Source organism: Colletotrichum scovillei (assembly GCF_011075155.1).
Source record: "Colletotrichum scovillei strain TJNH1 chromosome Unknown Contig00012, whole genome shotgun sequence".
Classification (NCBI taxonomy): domain Eukaryota; kingdom Fungi; phylum Ascomycota; class Sordariomycetes; order Glomerellales; family Glomerellaceae; genus Colletotrichum; species Colletotrichum scovillei.
The window spans coordinates 168,820-181,978 of NW_023336270.1; the positions used below are offsets into that span (position 1 = coordinate 168,820).

At 52.4% G+C, this 13,159-nt stretch overlaps 4 protein-coding genes across 4 annotated transcripts; 2 read left to right on the forward strand and 2 right to left on the reverse strand.

The window, feature by feature from the left end:
- The first annotated feature begins 208 nt into the window (after nucleotides 1-208).
- HER10_EVM0009383 (uncharacterized protein) lies at nucleotides 209-1,461 on the forward strand. The gene is made up of 2 exons (XM_035478872.1): nucleotides 209-702; nucleotides 760-1,461. Exons 1-2 carry the CDS (start codon nucleotides 382-384, stop codon nucleotides 1,315-1,317), a joined length of 879 nt encoding a protein of 292 aa, XP_035326294.1. The 5' UTR covers nucleotides 209-381; the 3' UTR covers nucleotides 1,318-1,461.
- Nucleotides 1,462-3,208: 1,747 nt separating this feature from the next.
- HER10_EVM0007541 (cutinase) lies at nucleotides 3,209-4,087 on the reverse strand (the record flags this gene model as incomplete). Its single annotated transcript, XM_035477094.1, has 3 exons — nucleotides 3,209-3,533; nucleotides 3,598-3,815; nucleotides 3,890-4,087. The coding sequence occupies 3 exons, from the start codon at nucleotides 4,085-4,087 to the stop codon at nucleotides 3,209-3,211; spliced, it is 741 nt and encodes a 246-aa protein (XP_035326233.1).
- A 2,599-nt stretch (nucleotides 4,088-6,686) lies between these two features.
- On the reverse strand, nucleotides 6,687-10,144 carry HER10_EVM0010164 (uncharacterized protein; the record flags this gene model as incomplete). The annotated part of the gene is made up of 4 exons (XM_035479633.1): nucleotides 6,687-6,874; nucleotides 6,997-7,135; nucleotides 7,251-7,631; nucleotides 8,180-10,144. The coding sequence occupies 4 exons, from the start codon at nucleotides 10,142-10,144 to the stop codon at nucleotides 6,687-6,689; spliced, it is 2,673 nt and encodes an 890-aa protein (XP_035326316.1).
- Nucleotides 10,145-11,224: 1,080 nt separating this feature from the next.
- HER10_EVM0000282 (proline-specific permease) lies at nucleotides 11,225-12,931 on the forward strand (the record flags this gene model as incomplete). Its single annotated transcript, XM_035470070.1, has 1 exon — nucleotides 11,225-12,931. One exon carries the CDS (start codon nucleotides 11,225-11,227, stop codon nucleotides 12,929-12,931), a length of 1,707 nt encoding a protein of 568 aa, XP_035326014.1.
- Nucleotides 12,932-13,159: the final 228 nt, after the last annotated feature.

Sequence of the window (13,159 nt, forward strand, 5' to 3'; positions counted from 1 at the left end):
AGATCCGGTCTTTCCCTTTGGTGGTACGGAGTACGGATGCTCCTGTGCTCCCCTTACCTAAGGCAGGGGGAAAAACGGACCCCGGGGATACGTATCTTTGGAGAAAAGTGGTGGGACTCCAGTCTTTTGATTGGCTCAAAGGCCCATAACTTGAGCTTCCATCGGAGCAGGAGCTAGGTACGTAGTGAGCTGCTGTGGCTGCCTCGGTCGTTGTCGTTGCATCGAGTGTGGCAGGCACAACCCGACGCCCGAATTATTACCCCGATTTCACCGTGTCTGACCAAATTGTTTGTTGGCACTGCATGACTTGAAGTATCACCAAGTTACGAGCACATCGCTTCGAGATGACCTCGTAGAGGACACACGATCACATCAGCAGCCATGGTACGATTGACGATAACACCCGCTGTAGCCCAAGGTCAACAGAAGCTGGCTGAGGTCAGATTCGGACGGCGAATCGCGGCGACACCAGAGGACACAGAGCAGGAAACCAGAGCAGGTAGTGTCAGCAAGACCGCAGCAACAGTCAAAGCCGAGGAGCCGACTCTTGGCGACTATGTGATCGGAGACCCCATTACGCACAGCCAGATATTAGATTTGTGGAAAAGTCTGAAGACGGAAGGCATCGAGAGATTCAGTTTGGAGGAATTGTTGCGAGGCGCCAGGGTTTACATACCCCCGCCACCTCCAAAGCCTGAACCAGTACGTCAAGACGGCCAACGCTTAGTCTGCTCCGAGTCGCTGACCATACCTTCATAGTCCGCCGAGTACAAAGCCCTGATGGCCCGTCTGCGACGCGAGGAAGAAGAACGAACATACCAGCGAATGATGAAGCAACCGTCCCGGATGGAGGCCTTTTCCCAGCAGTTTCCCAGCGCCGTTGCCCGAGCACACGCCTTTGCCGAAGTAAACCGCCCTATGAACGAAGCAGACAATGGCGATGACGAAGTGACGCTCGGGGACGTGCAGAAGCAGATGATGGTCATTCTCAACTTTCTCATAAGCATCATTGGTGTCGCGGCCACCATCTGGATAGCGGCTCGGTGGTGGAATGTCACTGCTCGAATATTCTTGACACTTGGAGGCGCCATTCTGGTCTTGATAGCAGAGGTCGCCGTGTACTCGGGCTATGTTTGGAGGATAGGGGAGGCCAAGTCCAAGACGAAAGAACCGGAAGAAATCAGAGAGGTGATGCAGTCGTGGGTGCTGGGTAAGGAGAGCAAGGGAGAGCCAGCCGATGAAGCGACTACCCTTCTTGATACGAAATCACAAGATACAGACGAAGGCATACGGCGAAGACTAAAGGGGCTTTCATAAGGAGTAGAATCAAGGAAATACGAAGGTTCTGGGCAGCATCACTTGCGACGTTCAGACGTGCCGGCAAATCGTTGTGGTGCGTCTTATTGCGACAGCCCCATGTAAGGCCAGAGAATGCCCCATAAATGCTTTTCTAGGTTATTACCATGTGCCCGGGATTCTAGGCCCATGTTTCTCAAAATAGGGTGGTACTCTGTCGAGAGGCTCCGTCATGAGTTAAGAAGCAACCCAACACACGTGACGGCGTGAGGAGAGTTTTGGAGTGCGCGACTGGACGCGTCGCCGCACGTCAATTAGCGCGACGCGCTCTGGGTGGGGCCTGGATGGCCCCCCCCCCCCCGGTCTGGGCCCGATCACTACCTCTGCATCTCTCTTCAGCCTCGGCCTTAATGACCTATCTTTCGGATGCTGTAATTTTTAATCGTCTCCTAGTCCTTTGGCCTGTCTCCGCTATCTCTCTCACCTCGTTTCGACTGTAACCATCTTCTATCATCACGCCGAATTCTCTGCTGCGCGAAGCTCTGAGCGCGCGTCGCGTATCACCACACCCATCTACGTGCGCCTGACATTCGGCACATCTCTCTGTCAGACAACTACTTTTACTGCCTTGGCTGAAGGCATGGATCAAATCGCAGACACAAGGTTCGCGTTTCCACGGACTTTGCATCTCCGATAATGTCGCTAATCACCAAGCAACACAGCCAGCGGTCTGGACCCGATTCCACAACAACGACAACAGCCAACAAGAGGTATGGGACCTGCTGCGAGTGTCGATATGAACCCAAACTGACGTCTTGTAGACGAACCCTCAAAACCTACAGCAAACGTACGCGCGCAGCTGATGACGAAGTCGGCTCTCTCCTGTTCAAGAAGCGCAAACCCGAGATCGAACCAGCAACGCGGACGCCAGACCTCCCACGGCTTCCTCCCGCTCAATCTGCGCCGCCATCAAGCAGTATACCCAAGAGTTCAATCCTAAGCTACTTCAAACCCTGCCGATCAAGCTCGGCCACTGAAGCCTCCGACCCCTTGTCCGACTCGGAAAAGCTGGTCAACACCCCGCCTTCCTCGCCTCCCGTTTTCAGAAAGATCAAGGAACCCCGTCGTCTGAGGCTACGACACAGCACGCCACTATCACATTCGTCGGACCCTTTGGAGGGTGAAAAGGACGAGAACGAAGAAAGTTGTATTGTTGTCGGACGAAAACCACAACACGCCCGCAGGACGAGGGCACGAGGTGCTCCAGAGCTGCAAGATGCCGACAAAAACAAACTGAACGAGCTTCCCGACCTCGGAAAGATCGAAAACCAGGCCAAGCCGAAAAAACCTCCCTCTCGATCAAAGCCTGTTCCGACTGTTCAGACGACAATCAACCTCTCGTCGAAACCTACTTTTATGGAGTGTAAGATATGCCGGATTGTGTACAACCCGCTGCACCCGGCAGACGTAAAATATCACGCTCAACGGCACACAGCCTTCCTTCGGAGCAGGACGAAGAAAGCATGAAACTTGGCGCAACACCTCTGGCATACCATCTGTTTTGAAGTAATGACCCAATGATACCCATTTAGCAACAATAAGAATATCCTTTGCATTTCGTCCATCGTCAGGATGTGCGTGAAGCATGAAATAGCTAAACTAAGTGAGTGGCAAGAAAGATGATAAGAACAAAATGAGCGACGGCAAATGAGTGAGTATCATGCTCCAGCGATCCAACCCGAGCCCTCCATATTCCATCCTGCTGCCCAGCTTCAGACTCCGTCTCCAGCAAGCGAGTCCCTTGCTTCACAGGAATCCATGCGTCAGCAGTTTCTCATCATAATCCTTCTCGACCAAAGCCTGCTGCATCCGAATCACGGTCGATCCGGAACTGATTGCGTCCTCGAGCTGCTTAACCGATGCGACCAGCCAAGAAGATAGGGGCGGCAACAGCCGCGTCAGTCTGGTAGAGGAAGTGCGCGGGCAGGATGAAGAGCGTGCCTAGACGTGTTAGTGGCTTTTCTGACGTCTTTGAGGATTGAGAAGCAGGCTTACCGTAGCAGACGGCATCCGCAACATCGCAGTAGACGGACAGCTTGGACGAGGGGAAGTTGGGGATGCGGCCGAGGTTCTGGAGGTTCTTGGTGTAGCCGAACAAGACGACACCCTTGATCTGGTTCTGGATCGTCGAGCTCAGAGTTGAGATGGACGAGGCCATGACGGCGGTTCCCTGGCTGCTCATTGTACCTTGTCAGCAAAGGGCAATGGCGAAAGGTGGGGCATCTCTGAGGTCAAACCAACCTGTATCCGCCGGCCACGACGGCGGAGTTGGGGCACTTGGTGTTGGCCAAGGTGAAGAGCCTCTTGGCCTCGTTGATGGCGACGGTGCTGGTTCCCTCGGGGAGGAAGTTGGAAGCCAGGTCGGCGCTGTACGGTCCGCCGACGCCCTGAACCCAGACTTGGCTCGAGCCGTAGCGGCTCTTGAGGGCATCGCCGACGATGGGTCCAGCGCTGATTCCCTATTCATCGATCGAGGTTAGGTTTTGGGAAAGGCCTTTTCCTAGCTCACGTGTGAGGAGTTTGGTCGGCTTACCATGTTGCCGGGCTCGGTGGAGGCGCGGGCAAAGATGAAGATGACCTTGGGGCAGGCGGAGCTGCTGCCGGACTCGAGCTCGTTGCTGGTGGCTCCCGTCTGGCGGACCTGGAGGTCAGCGACGCCGGTGTCGACGACTTCGACTGGTGCCGCGGCGGCGAGGGTGACGGCGAGGGAAAGAATGCTGAAGAACTTCATTTTGGATGTGGTTTTGAGTCCGGAAATTGGGAACGGTCTTCAAGTGAGAGCGGGCTGGCTACTAGGCTTTGAGCGAAGGAGAGGAGGATTCAGGTTCTGAGCGAGAGCTTGAGTCTGATGAAACGAAGATATCAAGAGTCTTCCGGTGGGATCTTGTTCGACTATTTATCTTGTTTCGAGGTTGCTATTCTTTCATCTACAGATTGAGTATCTTCGATGCCCAGAGAATGTGCCCAACCCATGTCTTGCAACTCACACGCCTAAGCCGGTCTTGTTCGTGAGGGACATTCAGAAGTCGGCGCGACCTTTCCCCCAACCGGGCTTGTTGAATGATCACATCGTGGAGACGGTGACGGTCGTTTGATTCATCCGCCAGTCGCATCTTGACTCTCGAAGCCATGCCCCCAACGTGGAGAAGTTCAGTAGTCGGTGAAGCTAGATACGTTCAAGAATTCCAAGGAACAGCGATGCCACGTGAGAGCTGGCTGAGCTGCCATTTCGCGACAGGACATCGAATTGGGAATGGCTCGGAGGAACCTCCGCGAGTCTGTTTGGTTGCAGCAGGCTGTAAGAAACCTCGGGACAAGACTTGGATGACTTGTAGAGAGGCCATAGAGGTGATGTTGGAATGAGGGGAGGGGGGGGATATGCCCGCTTACGATGCCCCTCGAATTAGCCCCCATCATCCTATGGTCCTATGGATGTGTCTGTTGGTGAGCACAACTCGACTATGTGTCTCGTCCAACAAGAAACGGCCATGTCCCCCTTTACCAAGAGTTTCCGCGCTTGGTATAGTCCGAGAGCCTTACTGGAGACTCAATGGATAGGAGGTTACCACTTTACCAATCTGTCGCAGAATCTACTCCACTCTTCTCAAAAGGGTTCTCTTGGTTATGCACGATCCAAGCTCTGGAGTAACAAGACACACTGACCCAAGCCGGTAGAGAGCTGCAATCTCGAAGTGCCCCCCGCAGCACCCCGCAACGCCTCACTTGGTGACAACGTTGGATGCCTCGGCTCTGAGAGGCCGGACTAGGTCGCTTCGGGCGACGCATACATGGGGAGTCAGATTGAGTGCAGCATAGTCAGAGTTGCAAAGTAGACGACTCAAGTCAATGGTAGGTTCTTATTGGTTTGCCCATCGAGGGCCAAGAGAAACAGCCAAGCTGAGCGACCGTTGGAGTCGTGCAGCCTGCATGCGCAAACCGGCCGGTACTTGTTGGGTATGTAAGCACAACAGGTGGGTTGTCTGGGGGTGGAGGAGGGGAGGCGTACGCCAGGTTTCTGCAATGCAAGTCGAGTGGGTAGACATGGATGACCAGATGAACTGGAGCTATCCCCTATTGTGTAAACTTTGCGAAATCTGTCTCAACTTTTTTTTTTTTCCTTGTCTTGCGACTCACCGGGCAAAAACGTGATGCACAGGGTTCGGGCTTGACAGCGGAGCCAGCCGATCTGAAGTCTGCCCATCACTTGTCAGACTGTCTGATGTGTTAATCGATGAGTTCAGAGATAGCCGCGCCGGGCGATCCGTATGCGGGCCGAGTTGGCGCATCAACGGGATTTGTGGTATTTTCTAATAGTCTTACCATGATCTGAAACTTTAGTATCCGCCCTGATGGGAAATTGGGAGGCTAGACCATTGCCGTTGTTCGCACTGGAATGGTCTGGACAACGGTCCTGTGTCTGACCGAGGTCCAACAGAGGGGGCTTCATGCGAGGTGGATTGGTCTTCCCCCTTCAATCTGCCGTGATAGAAGTCCGTCTTTACTCGTTCATTCCTCTCTGGCATTATAGGTAAGACTATTTCGCATTCTTGAAAGAGTTCGATGGTTCCAGTTTCAGGTGTTATCTTGACTCCACCAGACAGATGGTGTATTAATTGAGTGTTTCAAAGACAGGCACTTTTGTTTCTTTCGACAGCTTATTCAAGAGGCCTTTAGAACTGCTCAAACGCAGGATTACTATTCAGCTACGATTTCGATTTACCCTATTATGTGACGAGTCTTTGAACTGCATGACGACCACATCGGACTAAAGACGAAGTTCACCATCGAACGTCAAGGACAGGACTGTGAAATGACATCGACAATTTCTAATTGCCTATCTGTCAAGGTGCAGGTTCTAGCAAGATGCTCTGCCCCTTCCTGCAGCATACATCATTGGAAGGCCAACTTTATAACGGTGTCACAAGCCAATAATTTGTTACTGACATCAAGCTTCGACGAATCTCAGTCCATGATAACGAGATGCCAAAAAGTCCTCCACTAATAACGTTGTGAAGCACGTCTAAGAGATCTCGGACTTTACGTAGTCCGATAATAAAAGAGTTTTCGGCCAGGTTGATGCTTCTTCAGATCTACAGAAAAAAGAGCTACGCGGATGTCCTTCCAGTCGGCAAGAACACACTGTTCAGGTAAAGACATTGGGCCGTCCATGAACTTGAGTATAGCCGTGACTTCAAAGTGCTAGTATCCAATTGCATGGTTGCGCATTGTGTTACGCAGAAAATTCAAAATTCGTCGAAGAAAAGCATAAGTCTCATTCAGAGATCGAGCCGAAGAGAGGGCCCATTGATAAATATCTAACAGCACAATGCTTAGCATACCCAACCGCCATCAACGTTGTATACGGCTCCTGTGACAAAAGAAGCCTCATCACTAAGTAGAAACGCGATCACGCGTGCAATCTCGATAGGCTCTGCTCTTCTCTTCTGTGCGGTCACCTGTAAACCGCGCTTCACATCTTCTGGATTTTCTCCGCGAGACAATGGCGTGTTGACAGAGCCTTTAGAACATCATTAGCTTGGTTCTGTACTATCGCCAGTTTGCACTTTTCTTTTTCTTCTTGAAGCAGATGATTTCGTAAGGAGGGGGGGGGGGGGGAGCAGCAAGGAAGGAGCTACTTACCAGGCGATACGCAATTCACGCGAATGTTTTGATTTTCCTTAGCTGCTGTTCTTGACAACCCAATTACCGCTGCCTTGCTAGCACAGTATGCGGCGTTGCCAGGAGCGCCAAATTGACCAAACACACTCGCTGCAGATACCTACGATGGAAAAGCATCATATCAGCTTCTGAAATACTGTAGCCAGAGGCTGTAGCTCGAACGGCCTCGCAGCCGGTATACGAGTCGGATATAGAGAAATAGAGAAAAAACTTACGATGCTGCCTCCGTCAGACATAGCTCCTAGTTGTGACCTCAGGCAATTGAAGACGCCTTTGACATTGACTTCGAAGACAAAATCCCAGTCCTTGTCTGTAAGCTCTGCAACAGGTGTGGCATGGGTAATGACGCCAGCCATATTGACAGCACCGTCTAGCTTGCCAAACTTTTTCACCGTGTTTTGAATCCAGGTGTTGACGACATCACCTTTCCTTACATCGACGACTTCGTACATGTGGCTTGTACTATCTTCGAGAGATGAGATTGCCTCCTTGAGAGAGTTCTCGTTGATGTCCGCCAATGACAGCTTAGCGCCGCGAGAGGCTAAGAGCTGGGCCGTGGACAGGCCCATACCGGAGCCGGCGCCGGTGATAGCGATCTACCCGAGGATTACATGAGCATGCTATTCAAGGAAATGGGTAGTCTGCCCGACTTACAACTTTGCCTTGGAATGAAGACATAGTGTGGTCGGACTTAGTGTTTGCGTGAAGTAAACTTGTGCCAGGGTACGATGATGAGAAGCTGGTTTCTATGAACAAGTATGCTTGACGCCTCCCTTTGTGCCTCTAATTAAGTAGAGGTACCGGTCCATGGCATAATGACAGCCAAACTCCGTAGGCAAGTAACCGAGCGGAAATCGTTTCTGTTGAAGAAGCGCGGGGTATCTTGGGGAGAACTTACACGGGATATGCTCGCGCAGAATAGGAAAGTTATCCCCTTGCAAAAGTGGCAAAGACCCCACCAAAAGGGGTAAGTCGAACATTATCTGCTCGACAGCAAATCCAGCCACATACCCTCCATCATCTGCAAGACTGCAACCTACTCACACATAATATCACTCTAGATTTGAAACCGGAAGATGCAGGACAGCCAGTAATATGCATTTTACGATATCAAGATGGCTTCGGTGGCGCCGCCGCTATCTACACATTCCTTCTCGGCCCACCGTCTCTCGACATCCGCGAGAGAATCGCTGAAGATACGAAGACCGCTCCGACGCGCCCAGTCCCTGAAAAACTGTGCAAACGATTCCCGCACCTCTGGGTCATCCGCCTCGCTAGCCGCAATCACCGCAGGCCACACCAACCTGGCCGACCCGTACCCCATCTCAGACTCGGTTGCCTCGAACCGCAGCAAGCAATCCCGAACACCGACGACCTTATCCTGCAATATGTCCGCCTCGACGTCGTACACCCTCCGATAGAAAAATATAGTCAAGGCAAACAACATGGCTTGCGAGAGGTTATCTAGAAATTGCTGGCAGTGCTGCATCTCGGGGTCCGAGGCGGGCAAGTCTGCTATCACGTACCCGGGCTGCCTTCTGAGCTGGTGGATACGTCTCTCGACTGCCTTGGCGCGGAACATGAAATCTTTGAGACCGGCGGGACTCGAGTACTCTGGGTCTTCTTTTGACCGAGCCAACCGAATAACGAGCGAAAGGAGGAACATGTAGATCTCTGGGATACCAAAGATTTCGGGATACAGTGTTGCGAGCCAGACACCCGGGACCTGGAGATGGAGATCGTTCTCCCCCTCTTCCCGCCCCTTGACCTTGAGCATTTCTTGGTCGAGATTGCTCCAGCTCGCCAGCTGAAACGACAGGCTGTCTATGCTATAGGCACTCGCGTTGCTGGTCTCAATCACCTTGCGAACGTGAAGACGGTGAGGGGATTGCGTGCTCCCCGGAAACGTGGTCTCGTGCAAGACCCGCTCGAACGCGTAACAGTGATGCAGTAACCGGACCTTGCGCGACTTTTTCCTGTTGAGCCCCTTGACGCGTATGAACTTTTCCGCCTCTAGAAGGTAGCACTCTACTTGATCACGGCTGCCGGAGACGCTCGAGATTTGTACCATTGTCAGGAAAGCAATCAGTATCGATTTGTACTTTGCCTTTTTGGGTACATCGTAGGCTGTCTGCAGCATGAGCCGGACGTGGTGGCGAGCGCGCTGCTTATAATTGTTTGCCTGTTCGGACCACTTGCGCGAGTTGGAGATGCCACCGAGGCTGGAGGCGCTGATGGCGAGCGTGCCGTAGAATGCCGTTAGGCTGGCGTGGTCCATGTCGTCTCCGAGTGTCAGTGCTGCCAGACAACTTTTGACGTATGGTATGAATAGGATATGCCATGGCGTTTTGCTGTGGCGGAAGGGCGTGAAGCCTCGGAGGACTGTTGTAGAGTAGTGTCTCAGAAGGAAGACTGCATCGTGAGGAACGGCGTAGTCGATTGTGGGGGCAATAGAGCAGTTGTCTGGCGTTGACAGCTGCTGAGACTGAGTGTCTGCAAACATGCTCGGTATGCAAACTTGAACATCCTGAGATGTGACATGGATTGGTACCTTCGGATATTGTTCCATGCCGGAGAAAGAGACATTATCGGATATATCGCGTACGCGATCTAGTTCCACAGGCGTGTCCCACCAATTGCTCGCGTCTGGGAGATCACCCATATTCCACCATTCGTTCGTGTTCCACCATTCAGTAAGGGGGCTCAATGGACGATGATCCAAGCAGGCAAGAGCGGGTCCAAGTAACGGCGTCGTTTCTTGAGCCGGAGAACCGTCTGGTGGATTCATGAGCTCTTCGTCTGCCTCCTCAGGACTGTCCTCCCCTATTTCTTTCGCAGCCTTGGGAGGGCTGCCGACTGTGGGATTATTTGACTCTGGGCTTGATTCGGGCGCAGCCTTTGAAGATTCCATCGAGAGTCGATGTACTCTGAATGCACCGAAAGGGCCTCGACTGATTTGGACACTCTGGGACAGTGGTGTCCTCTCGCACTCATCCTCGATTTGAGCAATGTGCCAAAGAGTCAACGCTGGAGGAATGCTTGAGACGAGTTCGTCACTCATTGACTCGCGTTCGGATTCCGTCAACAAGGGTCTCCGAAAGCGCGCCATTCCAACGCTCGGAATCTCCTCAAAGTCGAAGAAGATGTTCTTCTCATAGCCGCTGCATGTGAGATTGGAGGCCCTACACATGGAGCATGTCGGCCGACCCTCGTCACACTTCATCCGGCGATTTCGACACTGAAGCAAGTCAGCGCCTTGATTCCAGTCTACGGTCTAACCAGACTTCACAGGTTCACCAGCGTGATGGGTGGGATGACGTACAGTTCCACATCCGCCAAAGGACCGACTGCGCCGGGCGTCCGCATCCTTGGGCAAAGACAGCCGGGGTTTGTTGGCATCGGCCATTCCGGGTGAGCCAGAGTTGGCTCGGGATTCCACTTCCTGTTTGGTTCTTGGGAGGACGTCAGGAGGGTTTGGCGCACGTTGAACGTTTGCAATATCAACTGCTGATAATCTGGGCTCCGCAAATGGATATGGAAAGTTATATCAAGGGGCTGAGGGCAACATATTTAGCCAAGGGTTGTACCAACACGACGGGATTGATGTCCGCGGAGAGATACGAATAGGGCGCAACAGAATGCATAACGCGGCTTTAGCGCATCCGTTGGAGCGGGGGCCTTTGATAAGAGCGGGGGGAATAGCGAACGACCCGGTGACCCCATAGTAAACCTGGGGTACATGTTTTGGCGTCTGATAGCTGGGAAAGCTTTCCTATCTGGCTCGAGAAAACCACACTTGGTATCTTCGCCAAGTCGCCTAATGCCCCGGATGGGCTAGGAACAGGGACGGCTGGAACTTATCTCCATCCATGCTTTTCCAAGACTTGCAATGTCTTCCGTCCAGTGTACAACGAGCTGAGTCGGCACTAAGTGGTATCGGTGTTGGTCTCCCTGGTCAGCCCAAACAAGGTTCACCTTAAATGTCCAGGGCAGGATTCGGTGTACGTGGTCATAATGTGTAGTTTAAAAGACAAGAGAATGCCCTCATCCAATACAACAGTCAACTTAAGTTGAAGAGACTCTGCACTCAACTACCTTGTCTGTTTCTACAACCAAACACCTCCTTCAGTCGCCTCGAATGCATAATTGAATCAACCTTACCTAATCCCCTTCGTCGACTCAGTCTACAATGGCTCTAGACAACGACACGGCAACCCCCTTTTCGAAGGAGGGAACCTACGCGGACACTGCCAACGATGGCAAAACGCACGACTCAGACCTCGGCCGACTCGAGAGCAATACCTACGGCGAGACTCATCTCGTCGCCCAGGGTGGCACGAAGCGAAATGTCAAGTCGCGACACGCCCAGATGATTGCCATTGGTGGCAGCATTGGAACTGGTCTCTTCGTAGGATCTGGCCAGGTCCTAGCTGCTGGCGGACCGGCGTTTCTCTTCCTGGCCTATGCCCTTACTTCTCTTCTCGTCTACGGCATAGTCACGGCTGTGATGGAAGTAGGCACATTCCTCCCCATCTCGGGTAGTTCCATGTCGTACTACTGCAACCGCTACACCTCTCGATCCCTTGGATTCGCTCTCGGTTGGCTCTATGTGTATTCTTTTGGCATCATTCTCGCCTACGAAATCACAGTTGGTTCAGTCATCATCAACTACTGGCCAAACAACGTCCACAATGCCGTCTGGCTGACGATCCTCCTTGTCGTCGTCGTCGGACTCAACCTATCACCAGTTGCTGTTTACGCAGAGACTGAATTCTGGTTTGCAAGTCTGAAGATCATTCTCTTCATCGGTCTGCTGCTCCTCTCAGTCGTCTTGATTCTTGGTGGAGGGCCGAGCGGAGAACGGCTGGGTTTCTACTACTGGGTTGACCCAGGTGCGACTAAGGAGTACATCATCACCGGCTCTGGCGGTCGCTTTACTGCCTTCCTCTATGGTTGGGTGTTTTCTGGCTTCTCGTTCTACTTCAGCCCGGAGCTTATCATCGTCATGGGTGGCGAGATGCGAAACCCGCGCAAGAACCTGCCCATTGCCAGCCGACGGTTCTTCTACAGACTCATCATTTTCTACCTCCTCGGCTCGTTGGCAATTGGAGCCATCTGCAACTCCAACTCTGAAGGCCTTGTGTCTGGCGCTGGTAATGCTAACGCGTCACCCTGGGTCATTGCAATCCGCAACGCCGGGATCAATGGTTTACCCACAGTCGTCAACGCCGGTATTCTCACGAGCGCCTGGAGTGCTGGAAACTCATACCTCTACATGGCCAGTAGATCTCTGTACTCTCTTGCGGTTGCTGGCAATGCACCCAAAATCTTTACACGCTGCAACAGCTACGGTCTTCCCATTTACGCCGTCCTTGCATCGAGTTGCTTCACTCTTCTCGCGTATCTGAGCGTCTCCTCAGATGCTGGTGTGGTCTTCAACTGGTTCGTCAGTCTGACAAACACTGCTGGATACACCTCTTGGGTGCTGTGTGCCTTCATCTTCCTTCGTTTCCGCAAGGCCTGCCAAGCACAGGGCGTCAAGGTCCCTTACCAGTCCTGGTGTCAGCCCTACGGAGCGTGGATCTCCATGATTGCATTCGGCTTCCTCCTCTTCGCCAATGGATTCACGGTGTTCTACCCCGGGCGATTCTCTGCATCCAGCTTCTTGACTGCGTATATTGGCATTCCGCTCTTCCTGGTTACATACTTTGGACACAAGCTCACGGTTGGAAGAAAGGATCCCTGGCTGTACGCTCCTGAGGACGTTGACTTGTCTACCAATTTGCGGGAGGTAGAAGCAGAGGCGGAAATGTGGACGGCCATGGATGAGGCTGAGAAGGAGAAGCAAGGCAATTCCAACGCGTGGTGGCGCAAGATTTCTCTGATTTGGCAATAATTACCAATTTCAGGTATGGATTTATATGTGGTACAGCTTAGGCACAGTAGGAAATACGTCAATTCGAATTGAAGCACTATTGTGATTAGTAACGCAATGAATGAGCTCTAATGATGGACTCTGTGCTTGCTCGAAGTTGTGTGCATCTAAATTGACTGAACTGTGTGCCTCCCGGAACCGTTTGCAGTCTTGGTAGAAGATGCCAGTCTACACTGTATTCTTGATGTG

Bases quoted from the DNA above. Each gene is read 5' to 3' on its own strand.
- HER10_EVM0009383 (XM_035478872.1), top strand. From the start codon at position 382: ATGGTACGATTGACGATAACACCCGCTGTAGCCCAAGGTCAACAGAAG. The intron at 703-759 runs GTACGTCAAGAC...ATACCTTCATAG, and splicing joins CACCTCCAAAGCCTGAACCA to TCCGCCGAGTACAAAGCCCT.